Source organism: Hylobates moloch, unplaced genomic scaffold (genome assembly GCF_009828535.3).
Source record: "Hylobates moloch isolate HMO894 unplaced genomic scaffold, HMol_V3 SCAFFOLD_11, whole genome shotgun sequence".
Lineage (NCBI taxonomy): Eukaryota > Metazoa > Chordata > Mammalia > Primates > Hylobatidae > Hylobates > Hylobates moloch.
This window is the reverse complement of record NW_026652286.1, coordinates 4927858-4941778: the sequence shown is the minus strand read 5'-3', so window position 1 is coordinate 4941778 and position 13921 is coordinate 4927858. Positions and strand designations below refer to the sequence as shown.

Sequence of the window (13921 nt, the reverse complement as noted above, 5' to 3'; positions counted from 1 at the left end):
CATAATGGCATGTTTAAATATGACTATTAGAAGTATGACTTAAAATGTAAAATCTAATTTCAATATTTGTAAAAATAAACTGGTGGGAGGCAACCCTGGAACCTTCAGCCTTACTTGTATTCTTGTAGCAAAACTAGATTTTTTTCTGACAGGTTTTGTAAAGTGAGTCACTTGCATGTAAGTCTGTGAAGCTACATATTTCAGATTATTTTAAAGCCTTGTAAATGCCTTCTGACATTGTCTGCATAACCAAACTGTGGTTAATTTGATGACATCAAATGTTAATTCCTTTTTTCTGATGAGATTATCCTCTTTAGGATGTCTTTCCTAACTGATATGCTAAATTATAAATGTATTGATAGCTTTTGGCATAATAGAATGTTTTTAAATTGCTGTTCTTCCTATTGTTACAGGCAAAAGAGAGCCAGTGAAGATACAACTTCAGGTTCACCACCCAAGAAATCTTCAGCAGGACCAAAAAGAGATGCCAGGCAGATTTATAACCCTCCCAGTGGGAAATATAGCAGCAATTTGGGCAACTTTAATTATGGTGAGCGTTTCCGTTTGGGTACAAGGAATATGAGAGATTAGGCAGAAATTGTGTTATACTTTATTTTAATTAGTTATTATATACAGTGTCATGGTTCTAGCCAATGACTTTTCTGAATTAGCTTGGAGAACTAGGGCTGTTGAGGAAATGATTTATCCCATTCCTCTCTCATTCACCCTTCTGGGCTGACTGTATTGAGTATGCAACATTAACTAGTAAGCACTTAAAGAAAAATATGGCTGGGCGCGGTGGCTCACGCTGGTGATCCCAGCACTTTGGGAGGCCGAGGTGGGCGGATCACAAGGTCAGGAGATCGAGACCACGGTGAAACCCCATCTCTACTAAAAATACAAAAAATTAGCCGGGCGTGGTGGCGGGCGCCTGTAGTCCGAGCTACTCGGAGAGGCTGAGGCAGGAGAATGGCGTGAACCCGGGAGGCAGAGCTTGCAGTAAGCCGAGATTGCGCCACTGCACTCCAGCCTGGGTGACAGAGCGAGACTCCGTCTCAAAAAAAAAAAAAAAGAAAGAAAAATATGCCTCTTGTATTCAGAGGAACCAACAGAAACAAAATAAATTGATAGAACCATTCTTTCCATGCTTTCCTAGTTGCAGCTTCAAGGCAAGGCATTCTGTACATTCTCCCTCAGGGATGGGTATAGCTTCTGAGAGATAGTATAAATGCTCTTTCTTGGACGTTGTCAGCCTGCTGCCTATACTCCCATCTTCTGTAGCTAGTTAAAAAGAAGTCACAGAAGTAGAGTCAGATGTTCAGGCATCATCTAGCAAGGAAGATTTGTTCTATTGCAGTCTCTCCCTCTGCCCAGAATGCAATCCTCCTATCAGTGCTTCCTATTCCCCTTTAGCCATTAGAGCCAGGAGAGCTTCATACCAGTCCATCCTCTCCCACGGCTGTTGAATCAAAAGTAAAGTTTATCTCTCATTGGCTTATTTCCTCATGGATCTTTTTTTTTAAAAGAATGGAGAGAAATATCAGGTCAATTCCTTACCTTGCTTAAGAAGACAAAGTTTAGGCTGGGCGCAGTGGCTCAAGCCTGTAATCCCAGCACTTTGGGAGGCTGAGGCGGGTGGATCACCAGGTCAGGAGATCGAGACCATCCTGGCTAACAGGGTGAAACCCCCTCTCTACTAAAAATACAAAAAATTAGCTGTGTGTGGTGGCGGGAGCCTGTAGTCCCAGCTGCTCGGGAGGCTGAGGCCAGAGAATGGTATGAACCCGGGAGGTGGAGCTTGCAGTGAGCGGAGATCGGGCTACTGCACTCCAGCCCGGGCGACAGAGCAAGACTCCGTCTCAAAAAAAAACAGAAGACAAAGTTTAGGCAGGCATGGTAGCTCACACCTGTAAACCCAACACTTTGGGAGGCCGAGGTGGGAGGATCACTTGAGCCCAAGAGTTCGAGGCCAGCCTGGGAAACAAAGCAAGACCCCATTTCTACAAAAAAATTTTAAAAATTAGCTGGGTATGGTGGCACGCACTTATAGTCCCAGCTACTCAGGAGGCAAGAGGCAGGAGGATCGCTGAAGCCCAGGAGGCCAAAGCTGCTGTAAGCTATGATGGTGCCACTGCACTCCAGCTGGGTGACCAAGCAAGACCCTGTCTCTTAAAATAAAAAAAAGATTCTGAACCATATAATATCTGTAATTTTGTTTCCAAGGTGAGATAATTGTAACATTAAATTACTTCTATAACAGTTGAATTCTTCTAATGTCTGAACAAACAGATTATAGAAAGCCAATTTTAGACTGAAATGAACCCTTCCCCTCCAGACTCTGAGACAACTTTACTTTAAGGATGATCACTGAACTCTCTTACTTACATAACAGTATGTAAATGTGCATCTCCTTGCCTCTTATCTGAAAAATGAGGTAACAGCTCATACAGCCTTCTAATAACAATATTTGTGAAAGTATTTTGTAAGGGGAAAGGATTCTCTGTTACTTGGTTGAATCACATGTTGTTCTCTGTCACTTGTATGATTTAACGTGTCTAACAGTACTGTTCTTAAAATCAACAGTTATCTCAGATACTGGGAGAATGGCTTTAATGAACCTAATCAATAGCTATGGCAATACAAGAATTGTACTCCTTTTTATTGGGCAAGTCAATTTGATTTTACATGAGGATTCTATTGTGTGAAACTCATTGCCTGCTCAATAGTGAGAATCAGGTGATATAATGCATGTGGAAAAAGAACGTGAAAAATCTAACACTTTAGATTGTATACAGTGTTTTTAAAAAAGAAACAAAAAAACTGTCAATGTGAAAAACATAAGCAAAGTTTTACTCAAGACAAAAATCCACGAGTCACAACTTCAGTTATTCCCAGTCTTCAAAATAACAGAAGGGCAAAGCAAAGTAAACATGCAAAAGCAAACTAAAATCTGATTCTTCTTACTAGAAAGAACAGTGAATTTCTGCAATTATTTTACATTTGAGAATTTAATGTGATCAGGTCATAGGTATTCTCACAACAAAATTTGAAGCATTTGCTTGACTTTATTTCACCTATTGAAATGAAAGCAGTTCTCAGTATCCAAATTTATTGCTTTACTAACCAATGTCTCTGTTTTTTGCTTTACAAACAGGGTATTGGTTCTCACAAATTAGTTCAACTTCCCAGTGCATTCATAAACATATACCCACGTTTAGTTTTCCTTCCAGTGCACAAAGTTCCCCCAGTAACCTAAAGTACTAAATGTTCTACATTTTGTGACTTGTGTTCTTTACTTTTTGGAATATAAAAATAATCCTTAAAGTTTAATTTAAACTGGGAGCAGTGAATTAAAAAAAAAAATGTAAGCTTGAAACTATTGAAAAGATCAGAAAATGCAGAATTTTGTTTTAGGATTAAGGTCTTCAAAAAGAAGAAAATTTGGTGAATCTCTGTACTATAGAAATGGCTGTATCAATTGGAGGTAAAAAAAAAAAAAAAAAAAAGCATTAGCCAATATAGAAAAGATAACCACGTCAAATAGTACCTTCATACAGTGTATTTAATTTCCTCATTAGGTACAGCCGAATAGAGTGTAACTCGAATTCATATTAAAATTGAAAGAGTGGATTGTAATAGTCTTTTAGCTTAATGGTATCTATGACAGTGTTAAGTGTGTTGGTGTGAATAATGAGTATGGTAGGGTGAAATGTGCAGGCATCTGCATAGATGGCTCTAAGTCTAAACAGTCAAAAATGCAGAAGTCATGGCCCACAAAAGGCTACTGCACTACCTTAATGTTCCCATAGTTACTGCATCTGTCTCTGGGAGCATCTTTCCCTCAGAGAAACCACCTCTGATTTTCTGAATGTGTTCACTAGGATAATAAACACAATGATTTCATTTTCAAATGGTTTGCATACTAATCAACTTGTAAAAATGTGTTATGGCATAAGAAGGTGACTTTGAATCAGACCCATTCTATTATACAGATAAATATTAGCCAAACTGGGGAAAGGTCCAGTGAGTTTCCTGTCTCAGAATTGAATTGCTTTTCTTTCTGCAGAAAGGGGGGTCAAAAAAGACATCAAGACATCACCCTAATAATGGTGATGGCATAATGGCAAAAAAATTGATTGCAAAATTGACTGAAAAGGTATTTTTCAAGCCTCCAAGATTGTGGATCAAAAACAGCAAAACCAAGCTCTCTCTATTGTTGCTAACAAGATTGCTATAATGAGGAAGTTTAGAAGTTAATGAAGAGATTTGATCTCATTTACATATGATTAAAAGTCCAGCCTTGCTGATAACTTCAATCAGTTTTCTTCACGGGACGACACCTTTGAGGACTATTTCTCTGTGGCTATAAAAGTGACTGACCAATGGATCAGAGACTCTTGTTCTGTACATCACAAGTGACTTGATTTTTCAGCAAAAGATATGCTTAGTTTATATTAGTAGCTGAAACACACTCAGATGCACATACACACACAGCACCTTTTTGGCTGTACTCTGAGAAGCTTATGTAGCTGATAAAGCAGTGAAAAAAACTCAGCATTTAGATCTACATTTGTGTGAGTCCAGTTGTGTGAAATACTGTGATCAAAACAAAAATTGCATATTTATTGCATTCAAAGGGACATTTTGTAGTCTAACCTGATTTTTGAAATTGATTATTGATAATTTAAGATATTTTCATAGTTATATGAGTTACCTTTAGTAATGATAGACAACAAATAAAGAACTAAGAAGTTGTTATGGAAGTCATAACCAGAGCAGGTAGACAAGAGAAAGAAAGAAAGGGCATCCAAACTAGAAAGGAGAAGTCAAATTGTTCTCTATGCAGATGACATGATGTTTTATATATATATATATATAAAAAACTAAAGACTACCAAAAAACTCATAGAACTGATAAATTTAGAAAAGTTAGAAGGTACAAAATTAGTATACAAAAATCAGTAGCATTTCTATGCATGAACAGTGAACTACTGAAAAAGAAACCAAGGCAATCCCATTTATAATAGCTATGAAAAAAATCTAGGAATAAATTAACCAAGAAGGTAAAATATTTCTATACAAGGAAAACTACAAAACACTGATGAAAGAAATTGACGGAGATACAAACAAATTGAAAGACACTCCATACTCATGGATTAGAGGAATTAATACATTTTAAATGACCGTGCTACCCAAAGTGATCTCCAGATTCAATACAACTTCTATCAAAATAACAATGACATTCTTCACAGAAATTGCCACCAAAAAAAATTCTTAAAATTTATATGGAACCACAAGACCCCAAATAGCCAAAGCAATCCTGAGCAAAAAGAACAAAGCTGGAGTTATCACACTACCAGATCTCAAAATATAAATCAAAGATGTAATAACCAAAACAGCATGATACCAGCATAAAAATAGATACAGACCAATGGAACAGAACAGAGAATCAGAAATTAATCCACGTATCTACAGCCAACTGATTTTTTACAAAGGTGGCAAGAACACTCATTGGAGGGACAAAAAAAAGGGACAGTCTCTTCAATAAATGGTGCTGAGAAAACTGGGTATCCCTATGCAGAAGAATGAAACTAGATCCCCACCTCCCACCCTGTACAAAAATCAACTCAAAATGGATCAAAGACCTAAATGTAAGACCTAAAACAATAAAACTACCATAAGAGAAAACAGAAGAAGCACTTCAGGACATTGGTCTGGGAAAAGATTTCATGACTAAGACCTAAAAGCACAGGCAACAAAAACATAAACCAATGGGATCATATCAAATTAAAAAGCTTCTGTGCAGCAGAGGAAACCATCAACAGTGAAAAGACAACTTACAGAATGGGAGAAAATATTTGTAAACTACTCATCCAACAGAGGATTAATATTCAGAATATAGAAGCTATTCAGACATCTTAATAGCAAAACAAATCTAGATTAAAAATGGGCAAATCATCTGAACAGACATTTCTCAAAAGACGACATACAAATGGCCAATAAATGTATGAAAAAATTCTAAACACTAAGCATCAGGGTAATGCACATCAAAACCACAATGAGGAAGTTTGGAAGTTCAATGAAGATAGTTCATCTCATTTACATATGATTAAAAGTCAGACATTGGCACCCCCATGTTTATTGTAGCACTATTCATTAGCCAAGACATGGAATCAACCCAGAATTAACAGGTGCATCAACAGATGAATAGATAAGATGTGGTATTATACACAATGGGATACTATACAGCCATAAAAAAGAATGTCCTTTCATTTGCAGCAACATGGAAGGAACAGGAGGACTTTATAGTAGGTGAAATAAGCCAGCTATGGAAAATTAAATTGCATGTTCTCACTCGTGGAAGTTTTAAAAAGTTAATCCTATAGAAGTAAAAAGTAGGACAGCGCATACTAGAGGCTGAGAAGATGGGGGAAGGAAGGGATAGGGAGAGATCTGTGGGAGAATGCAAAATAACATAGGAATAAGTCCTAGTGTTGTGTACCACTATAGCATGACTATAGTTAATATATACTTTAAAATAGGAGAATATTGAATGTTCTCAACACAAAGAAATTATAGGTGTTTGAGATGATGGATATGCTTGTTACCCTGAGCTGATAACTATATATTCTTCGTATCAAAGTATTCTACCCCACGAATATGTAGAATTATTATTTGTGAATTTGAAGAATTAAGTTTTTTAAAAAGTGTACGGGCTAGGCACAGTGGCTCACACCTGTAGTCCCAGCACTGAGGCAGGACGATCCCTTGAGGCCCGCAGTTTGAGATCAGCCTGGCAATATAATGAGACCCTGTCTCTACAAAAAAAAAAAAGCCAGACATGGTCGTGTGCATCTGTAGCCCTAGCTACCGGGGAGTCTGAGGTAGAAAGATCACTCTAGTCCAGAAGTTCAATGTTATGGTGAACTGTGAACGCACCACTGCACTCCAGCCTGAGCAACACAGCAAGACCCTCCAAAAAGTGTAGTTATCATAATATCACGTTGAAACAACTTTGTTACTGGGATACATTTAATTAAGCAACTACCATGAATGTAGTTGGTACCTTGCCTTACGTGCTTCAGTATATATGTTGTTCTTGTTTTATGTACAGGCTAAATTTGTAGATTGAATAGCAGAATATTAGTTCTGTTCTTATAGGGCCTACTGCTGTAGTTATGAGCTACATTTCTTCTGCGTTTGCTGTACCATGAAATCCTAAGCAAGACCTAAACCCTTGTTCGCTTTTTCGTAGAGCAGAGAGGAGCCTTCAGGGGAAGTAGAGGTGGCCGAGGTTGGGGCACACGAGGAAATCGTAGTCGGGGAAGACTCTACTGAATAAGACGTCAGCATTCTTCTGCATTGTCATGAGCTTAATATACTTAAATTCTACTACTCATTGGATTGCCGGGGATGTCCCTTTAAACAGACTGCTGCCTTCAGCTAAAAACTTAATGTTCTTTATACCTTTGTATGTATGACCTACTTTTGTAACAGACCATGGTTGTGTCCAAGGTAAAACCACAGTGATATTTTTGGATGCTTTGTCTGCAGTTTTGACTTGTTTTTGCAATATCATTATTCAGACTTCAAATTGTGAATCTTTTAAACATCTTGATAATTTGTTGAGAGCTGTTCATTCTAAAATGTAATGAAATTCAGTCTAGTTCTGCTGATAAAGATCATCAGTTTTGAAAGGTTATTGATTTTCCTCTTCCCTCTTAGTTTTTTGCCCAATATATGGAGAAGAGTAATGGTCAATCTTAACATTTTGTTTTAATTGTTTAATAAAGCTGCTGGGCAGTGGTGCAGCATTCCTACCTAGTGTCATAAAAGCAAAATACATAGCCTTCTTAAAATATAGGAATGACATTACATTTTTAGGAGAAAGTAAGTTGCTTTGCACCGCTTACTTAATTCTTTTCCATATATTGTGATACAAACTTTTGAATATGGAATCTTACTATTTGAATAGAAATGTGTATGTATAATATACATACATACATAAGCATATGTGTGTGTGTGTGTGTGTATATATATATATATGCATGCTGTGAAACTTGACTACACAACATAAATCACTTTTTAAATTCCAGGAACGGGTAGTCTGACACAGTGATTATCCTTTTGAGGCTGAATCCGTTATTAACTTGTTATTTAGGTTTTTACTCCCAGTAGCAAGGGATTCTAAGTCAGTTGCACTTACGTGATTATTGTTATTTAAAACTAAAAATAAAGGCTGCATTTTCAAAGATAAATTGGAATTGCTATTGGTATATAACAACCAAATAACAACCAAAATACTGAATCTGATGTACATATAGGTTTCTACAGGAAGAGATAGTATAATTTAGAATTTGGAATTTAATAACCAGGGCTACCCAGAAAAAGTGACTTGATAACATGGTACCAATAAGTAAGGGATGCTCTCTTGGTTTGCTTTTGCCACTTTCAAGATTTTAACTTCTCAGGTTATTAATCAAAATTATTGTATAAGTTAGCCTATAGAATTTTTAGGTTAAAACAACAGATGGGGGGTTTGTGGAGTGTTTAATGTCATGGGCATTTTTAGTAGCATAGACCCTTTGTTCTGCATTTGAATGTTTCGTATATTTTTGTTTCACAGTTAATCTTCCCTCCCCAAGTTTGCTATTCAAATCAGCTGCCTGAATGACATTTCTAGTAGTCTGATGTGTTTTTTTGAGGAATAGTTTGTGATTCCAATGCAGGTGTCTTCATTACCATTACCTCTACACTGCAGAAGAAGCAAAACTCCTTTATTAGAATTACTGCACATGTGTATGGGGAAAATAGTTCTGAAAGGCTAGAATGATACAAGTGAGCAAAAGTTGGTCAGCTTGGCTATGGAGTGGTGGCAATAATCTCTAAACATTCCAAAAGACCATGAGCTGAACCTAAACTCCCTTGGAATCTGAACAAAGGAATATAAAATTGCCATTTGAAAACTGACCAGCTAATCTGGACCTCAGAGACAGATCAGCCAGTGGCCCAAAGCCATTTCAAGTACAGAAATTATATTGAGACTACAGCTACAGCTAAATAAATTTGAACATTAAATACAATTTTACCACTTTTTATAAGCATATTTGTAAACTCAAAACAGCAGAAGTGACTTTACTTTCTCATGTTTGATACTGAGTTGACTGTTCCCTTATCCCTCACCCTTCCCCTTCCCTTTCCTAAGGCAATAGTGCACAACTTAGGTTATTTTTGCTTCCAAATTTGAATGAAAAACTTAATGCCATGGATTTTTTTCTTTTGCAAGACACCTGTTTATCATCTTGTTTAAATGTAAATGTCCCCTTATGCTTTTGAAATAAATTTCCTTTTGTAATTTTGTTTTGTGTCTTGATGTGTTATGATTATGGTAACTTCAGATTCTTGGATATTTATTAACACATTGATTGCTTCTACTGTGCCAATAGGCTGAAAATATAAAGATGGACAAGAACTGCTCTCTGCTATCAAGGAGTTCAGTCTTTTTTTGAGACGGAGCCTCGCTCTGTCGCCCAGGCTGGAGTGCAGTGGCGCGATCTCGGCTCACTGCAAGCTCCGCCTCCCAGGTTCATGCCATTCTCCTGCCTCAGTCTCCCGAGTAGCTGGGACTACAAGCGCCCGCCACCACGCCTGGCTAATTTTTTTTTTTGTTTTATAGTAGAGACGTGGCCCCATTTAGCCAGGATGGTCCTTTCCTGACCTCATGATCCACCCACCTCGGCCTCCCAGGATTAGGATTATAGGCGTGAGCCACTGCCCCCAGCCCATAAGCAGTTCAGTGTTGATATAATTTTGTAAATCATCTTTAATTTTGATCCTTGAAAGTTCTGATTTGAATTTATTTTTAGGAGCTAATCTTCTGAAAAAAAGGATTTGGTTTTTTTTATCAAAGCAAAACATCAGATAATTGCCAAATCATCATTAAATAAATCATTTCTATCTTCAGATAATGTGCAAAGCAAGTTGGAACTTAGTAATTTAACTGCCAGGCTTTATGAAAGTATTCCTGAAGTAGCACTAAGGTTGGTTGTGAGTGTTTGAAAGCTGGGGTTTAAGTGGATCAGGACAAGATAACTAAATTCCCTTGGTGATCACATCTAGGCCTACGGGTTTTTTTTTTTTTTTTTTTTTTGTGAGACAGTTTCGCTCTTGTTGCCTAGGCTGGAGTGCAATGGCGTGATCTTGGCTCACCGCAACCTCTGCCTCCCAGGTTCAAGCGATTCTCCTGCCTCAGCCTCCTGAGTAGCTGGGATTATAAGTGTCTGCCACCACGCCCAGCTAATTTTTTGTATTTTTAGCAGAGACGGGGCTTCACCATGTTGGCGAGGCTGGTCTCCAACTCCAGACCTCAGGTGATCCACCAGCCTCGGCCTCCCAAAGTGTTGGGATTACAGGCATGAGCCACCATTCCCGGCCTTACAGGCCTATAGCTTTAAATACTATCTATATGCTAAGGAATGCCAAATTTATATCGCCATTATTTCTTGCCTAGAGTTTCGTAATAACCTCCTAATTGATCTCCCTGCTGTTACACTTAACTCTCTACAATCTGCTTGAAACACAGCAGCAAAGAGACATCTACTTTTCTGCCAGAAATTGTTCACTGGCTCCCCGTTTCAGAATAGTAATCAAAAACATTACCATGGCTTTTAATTCTGACCTCAGCTGCTATTCTTCCCCTTGATCACTCTGCTGCAGCCAGTTAGCTTCATGCAGGCCAAAGACATCCTCCTGCCTTACAGCCCTTGCATTAGCTAGCTACCCCCTCTAGTCAGTATTCCTTATATCCACACATCTAACTCCTTTTTCAAATCCTCGAAGCTAACCTTCTCAATCCTATCTAATACTGCAATGCCCCTTTCCACCTCACCAAGACTCCAGACCCACTTACCCTACTATATGCTCTCCAGTTTTACCAACTTGTATGTTGCTTACTCTGTCCTCTACTGCTAGAATATAATGTGGCTAAAATGCCACAAAAGTAAAGATTTTTGCATGTTGTTCATAATCCCAAGCATCCAGAACAGTGTTTTGTACATAGTAAGCTTTCAACTCATAATAAGTTGAAGGCACTGTTTTAAGCCTAGGGGATATAGTGGTGAACAAAACAGGCAAACTCATGGAGTTTAACTTAGGCCTGTACCAGAGTAGTAAGTGCTATAAGGGTACTGAAGCATTCTAATGTGCTTCAGCTAGTATAGATAGAATAGTCAGAAAAAAGCCTCTGAGTGATTAATTTGAGCTGAGACCTGGATAATGATACCAAGCCAGCCTCGTGAAGACCTCAAGGAAAAGCATTTGAGATCGAGGCAACAAAATGTGCAGGACACTTAGCTTTTAAGAATGTGCCAAGCTGTGTTAGAGAATGGGCTATCTCAGAGTTCTTAGATTCCCAACCTTGACCTCAGAAGTCCTAAGTTCATCCTCTATTACAATAGTCAACTGCTTTCAGTAACTGAAAGTTAACACCATACTCTTTCTGACATCGGGGATTTTTCCTCTGGAAAATCATGGTTCCTTGATTCTGCCCATTTATCTGGCTGATTCAGGTCTGAGTAAATTTGACCCTCCTTGGGACACCTTTCCTCTCAAGTTGGTTACAGGACTACCTATTATGTGCTTCCTCAGTACGTGGGTAAAAAACAGCAGGAGAGAGATCATTGTAATCAGCTTGATTGAAACTAAAGCTTAAACTAATAGGAAATCTAACATACCAATAAAAACCTAAGATGACTGTCTTGCTATCCTCAGAGCAGCCCTGGTGTCACTGTGAGTTTGAATCCTTGGTCTCATCCATGGTAGCCCTCATACTTCAGACTGCCTGATCTATTTGACAAATGATTTTTTTTTTTTTTTTGAGACGGAGTCTCGCTGTTGCCCAGGCTACAGTGCAGTGGCATGATCTTGGCTCACTGCAGGCTCCGCCCCCCGGGGTTCATGCCATTCTCCTGCCTCAGCCTCCTGCGTAGCTGGGACTACAGGCGCCCGCCACCTCGCCCAGCTAATTTTTTGTATTTTTAGTAGAGATGGGGTTTCATCATGTTAGCCAGGATGGTCTCAATCTCCTGACCTCGTGATCTGCCCACCTCGGCCTCCCAAAGTGCTAGGATTACAGGCATGAGCCACCACGCCTGGCCGACAAATGATTTCTAAATGAAATTACTATATCAGGTATCCTCTGCCTCCCTTTTAAAAATCCTTTTCACTCACCATGCATATTGATGTTGAAGAGTTACACATGTAAAGCCCTTCTTGCTATAACCAGGCTCCTTATCAACCTGTTCCCCTCCACCCTGCTTCCGACCAATTCAAAATTACTCTTAAAGACTTAATTATGGCCGGGCGCAGTGGCTCACCCCCTGTAGTCCCAGCACTTTGGGAGGCCGAGGCAGGCGGATCACAAGGTCAAGAAATCGAGACCATCCTGACCAACATGGTGAAACCCCGTCTCTACTAAAAATAAAAAATTTAGCCGGGCGTGGTGGCGTGCACTTGTAGTTCCAGCTGCTAGGGCGGCTGAGGTAGGAGAATTGCTTGAATCTGAGAGGCGGAGGTTGCAGTGAGCCAAGATTGTGCCACTGCACTCCAGCCTGCCAATAAAGCGAGACTCTCTCTCAAAAAAAAAAGAATTATATATAGTAGGATGCCAATAATTCCTTCCATTCCTACTCAAACATGCTGTTTCTCCTATCAAGATGAATCTGTGTCCATCCACACTTGAATTTGGGCTAAGCTTGTTACTTTCCTTAACCAGGAGAATGCAGAAGTGATGCTTTACCACTTCTGGGGCCTGACCCTCTGAAAGCCTGGCAGCTTCCTTTTATTCTTTCAGCACTCTGAGCCACCCTGTAAGAAGTCTATGTAACTACCTTGTCTGAGAGAGGCTCAGCTACCCCCAGCCATTTCAACCACTCCAACTAAAGCACCAGACATGTTGGAGCCAGTTTGGAACATTTCAGCCTCAGCTGAGCTCCTAGCTGAATGCAGCCTTAAGAGTGACCCCAGCCAACACCAGGAGTAGCAGAAGAACCACCCAGCTGAGTCCGACAAACTGAAAAATAATAAATCGTGTTTTAAGGCTTAAAATTTAAACCTCTAAGACTTATGTTGGTTTTATTACAAAGCAAAAGATAACAATGTAAGCCAGAGTGTTACCCTCCTCCCTAGGTGTATTTATATCTTAAATATTTTCTCTAAGGAATAGGCAGTATGTAAATCCTTTGCAATTTTCAGGTAAGGTGGCCCAAGGGAGGACGTTAATCCAGAAGGATCATTCCATTCATTCTATCAACAGAATGAATTCTAATTCATAACTTCAAGACTTCTATGATTTATAATAATAGTAAATAAAAGACCTATTTGCTAAAATATGTTCAAAGACTAAATTACATGCAGTTAGGGACTTGCCTATCATTCGTTGAACTAAGAATTGAATCACAATTTGAGGTATCAGCAATTTTGTCAACTGCCATCCTGTATTTCTGTAAGTTTCATCTAAGAGGAAAAGTATAAGGAAAAAAGAAACATCAGATCTTAGAACAACAGAATAAAATAATGGTGACAAGTGATCTGGATGTAGAAAATTAGTAGGAACAATTTTATGTAGGTTAAGATTTTTGTTTTATTCACACAAAATGGGAATGCTACATTTGGGGGAGCTAAAAAACTGAGTCAACAAACTATTTTGTACAGAAGCTCCAAGGAAGATAAAAATGTTAGTATAGGAAATGCTTCCTGCCTTCAGTTGCTAGTGTAGGTAATTAAAGAATTGCAAGATGACAGGTCCCTGGATGGCCTTGGCCATGCCAGCTCTTCCCCCTCTTGCTTGCAATTTTCAGGCAGAATGTACTGAGAACGCAACATCCTGAGATAAGGAGGAAGCTTCCAGACCAACCTGGGCTGCG

At 38.9% G+C, this 13921-nt stretch overlaps 1 protein-coding gene across 3 annotated transcripts in view; it reads left to right on the top strand.

Annotated features, from left to right (window-relative positions):
- Positions 1 to 13071, top strand: part of API5 (apoptosis inhibitor 5) — a 37134-nt gene extending 24063 nt beyond the window's left edge. The window contains exons 13-14 of one of the 3 annotated variants that reach the window (XM_032166232.2): positions 414 to 550; positions 12850 to 13071. In XM_032166232.2, coding sequence (XP_032022123.1) covers positions 414 to 550; positions 12850 to 12857 — 145 coding nt within the window. In that variant the 3' untranslated portion in view covers positions 12858 to 13071. Of the gene's footprint in view, positions 1 to 413; positions 551 to 7254; positions 9360 to 12849 lie in introns of those variants that run through there. The other 2 variants (XM_032166231.2, XM_032166230.2) reach the window with 2 other exon arrangements.
- The last annotated feature ends 850 nt before the right edge of the window (positions 13072 to 13921 follow it).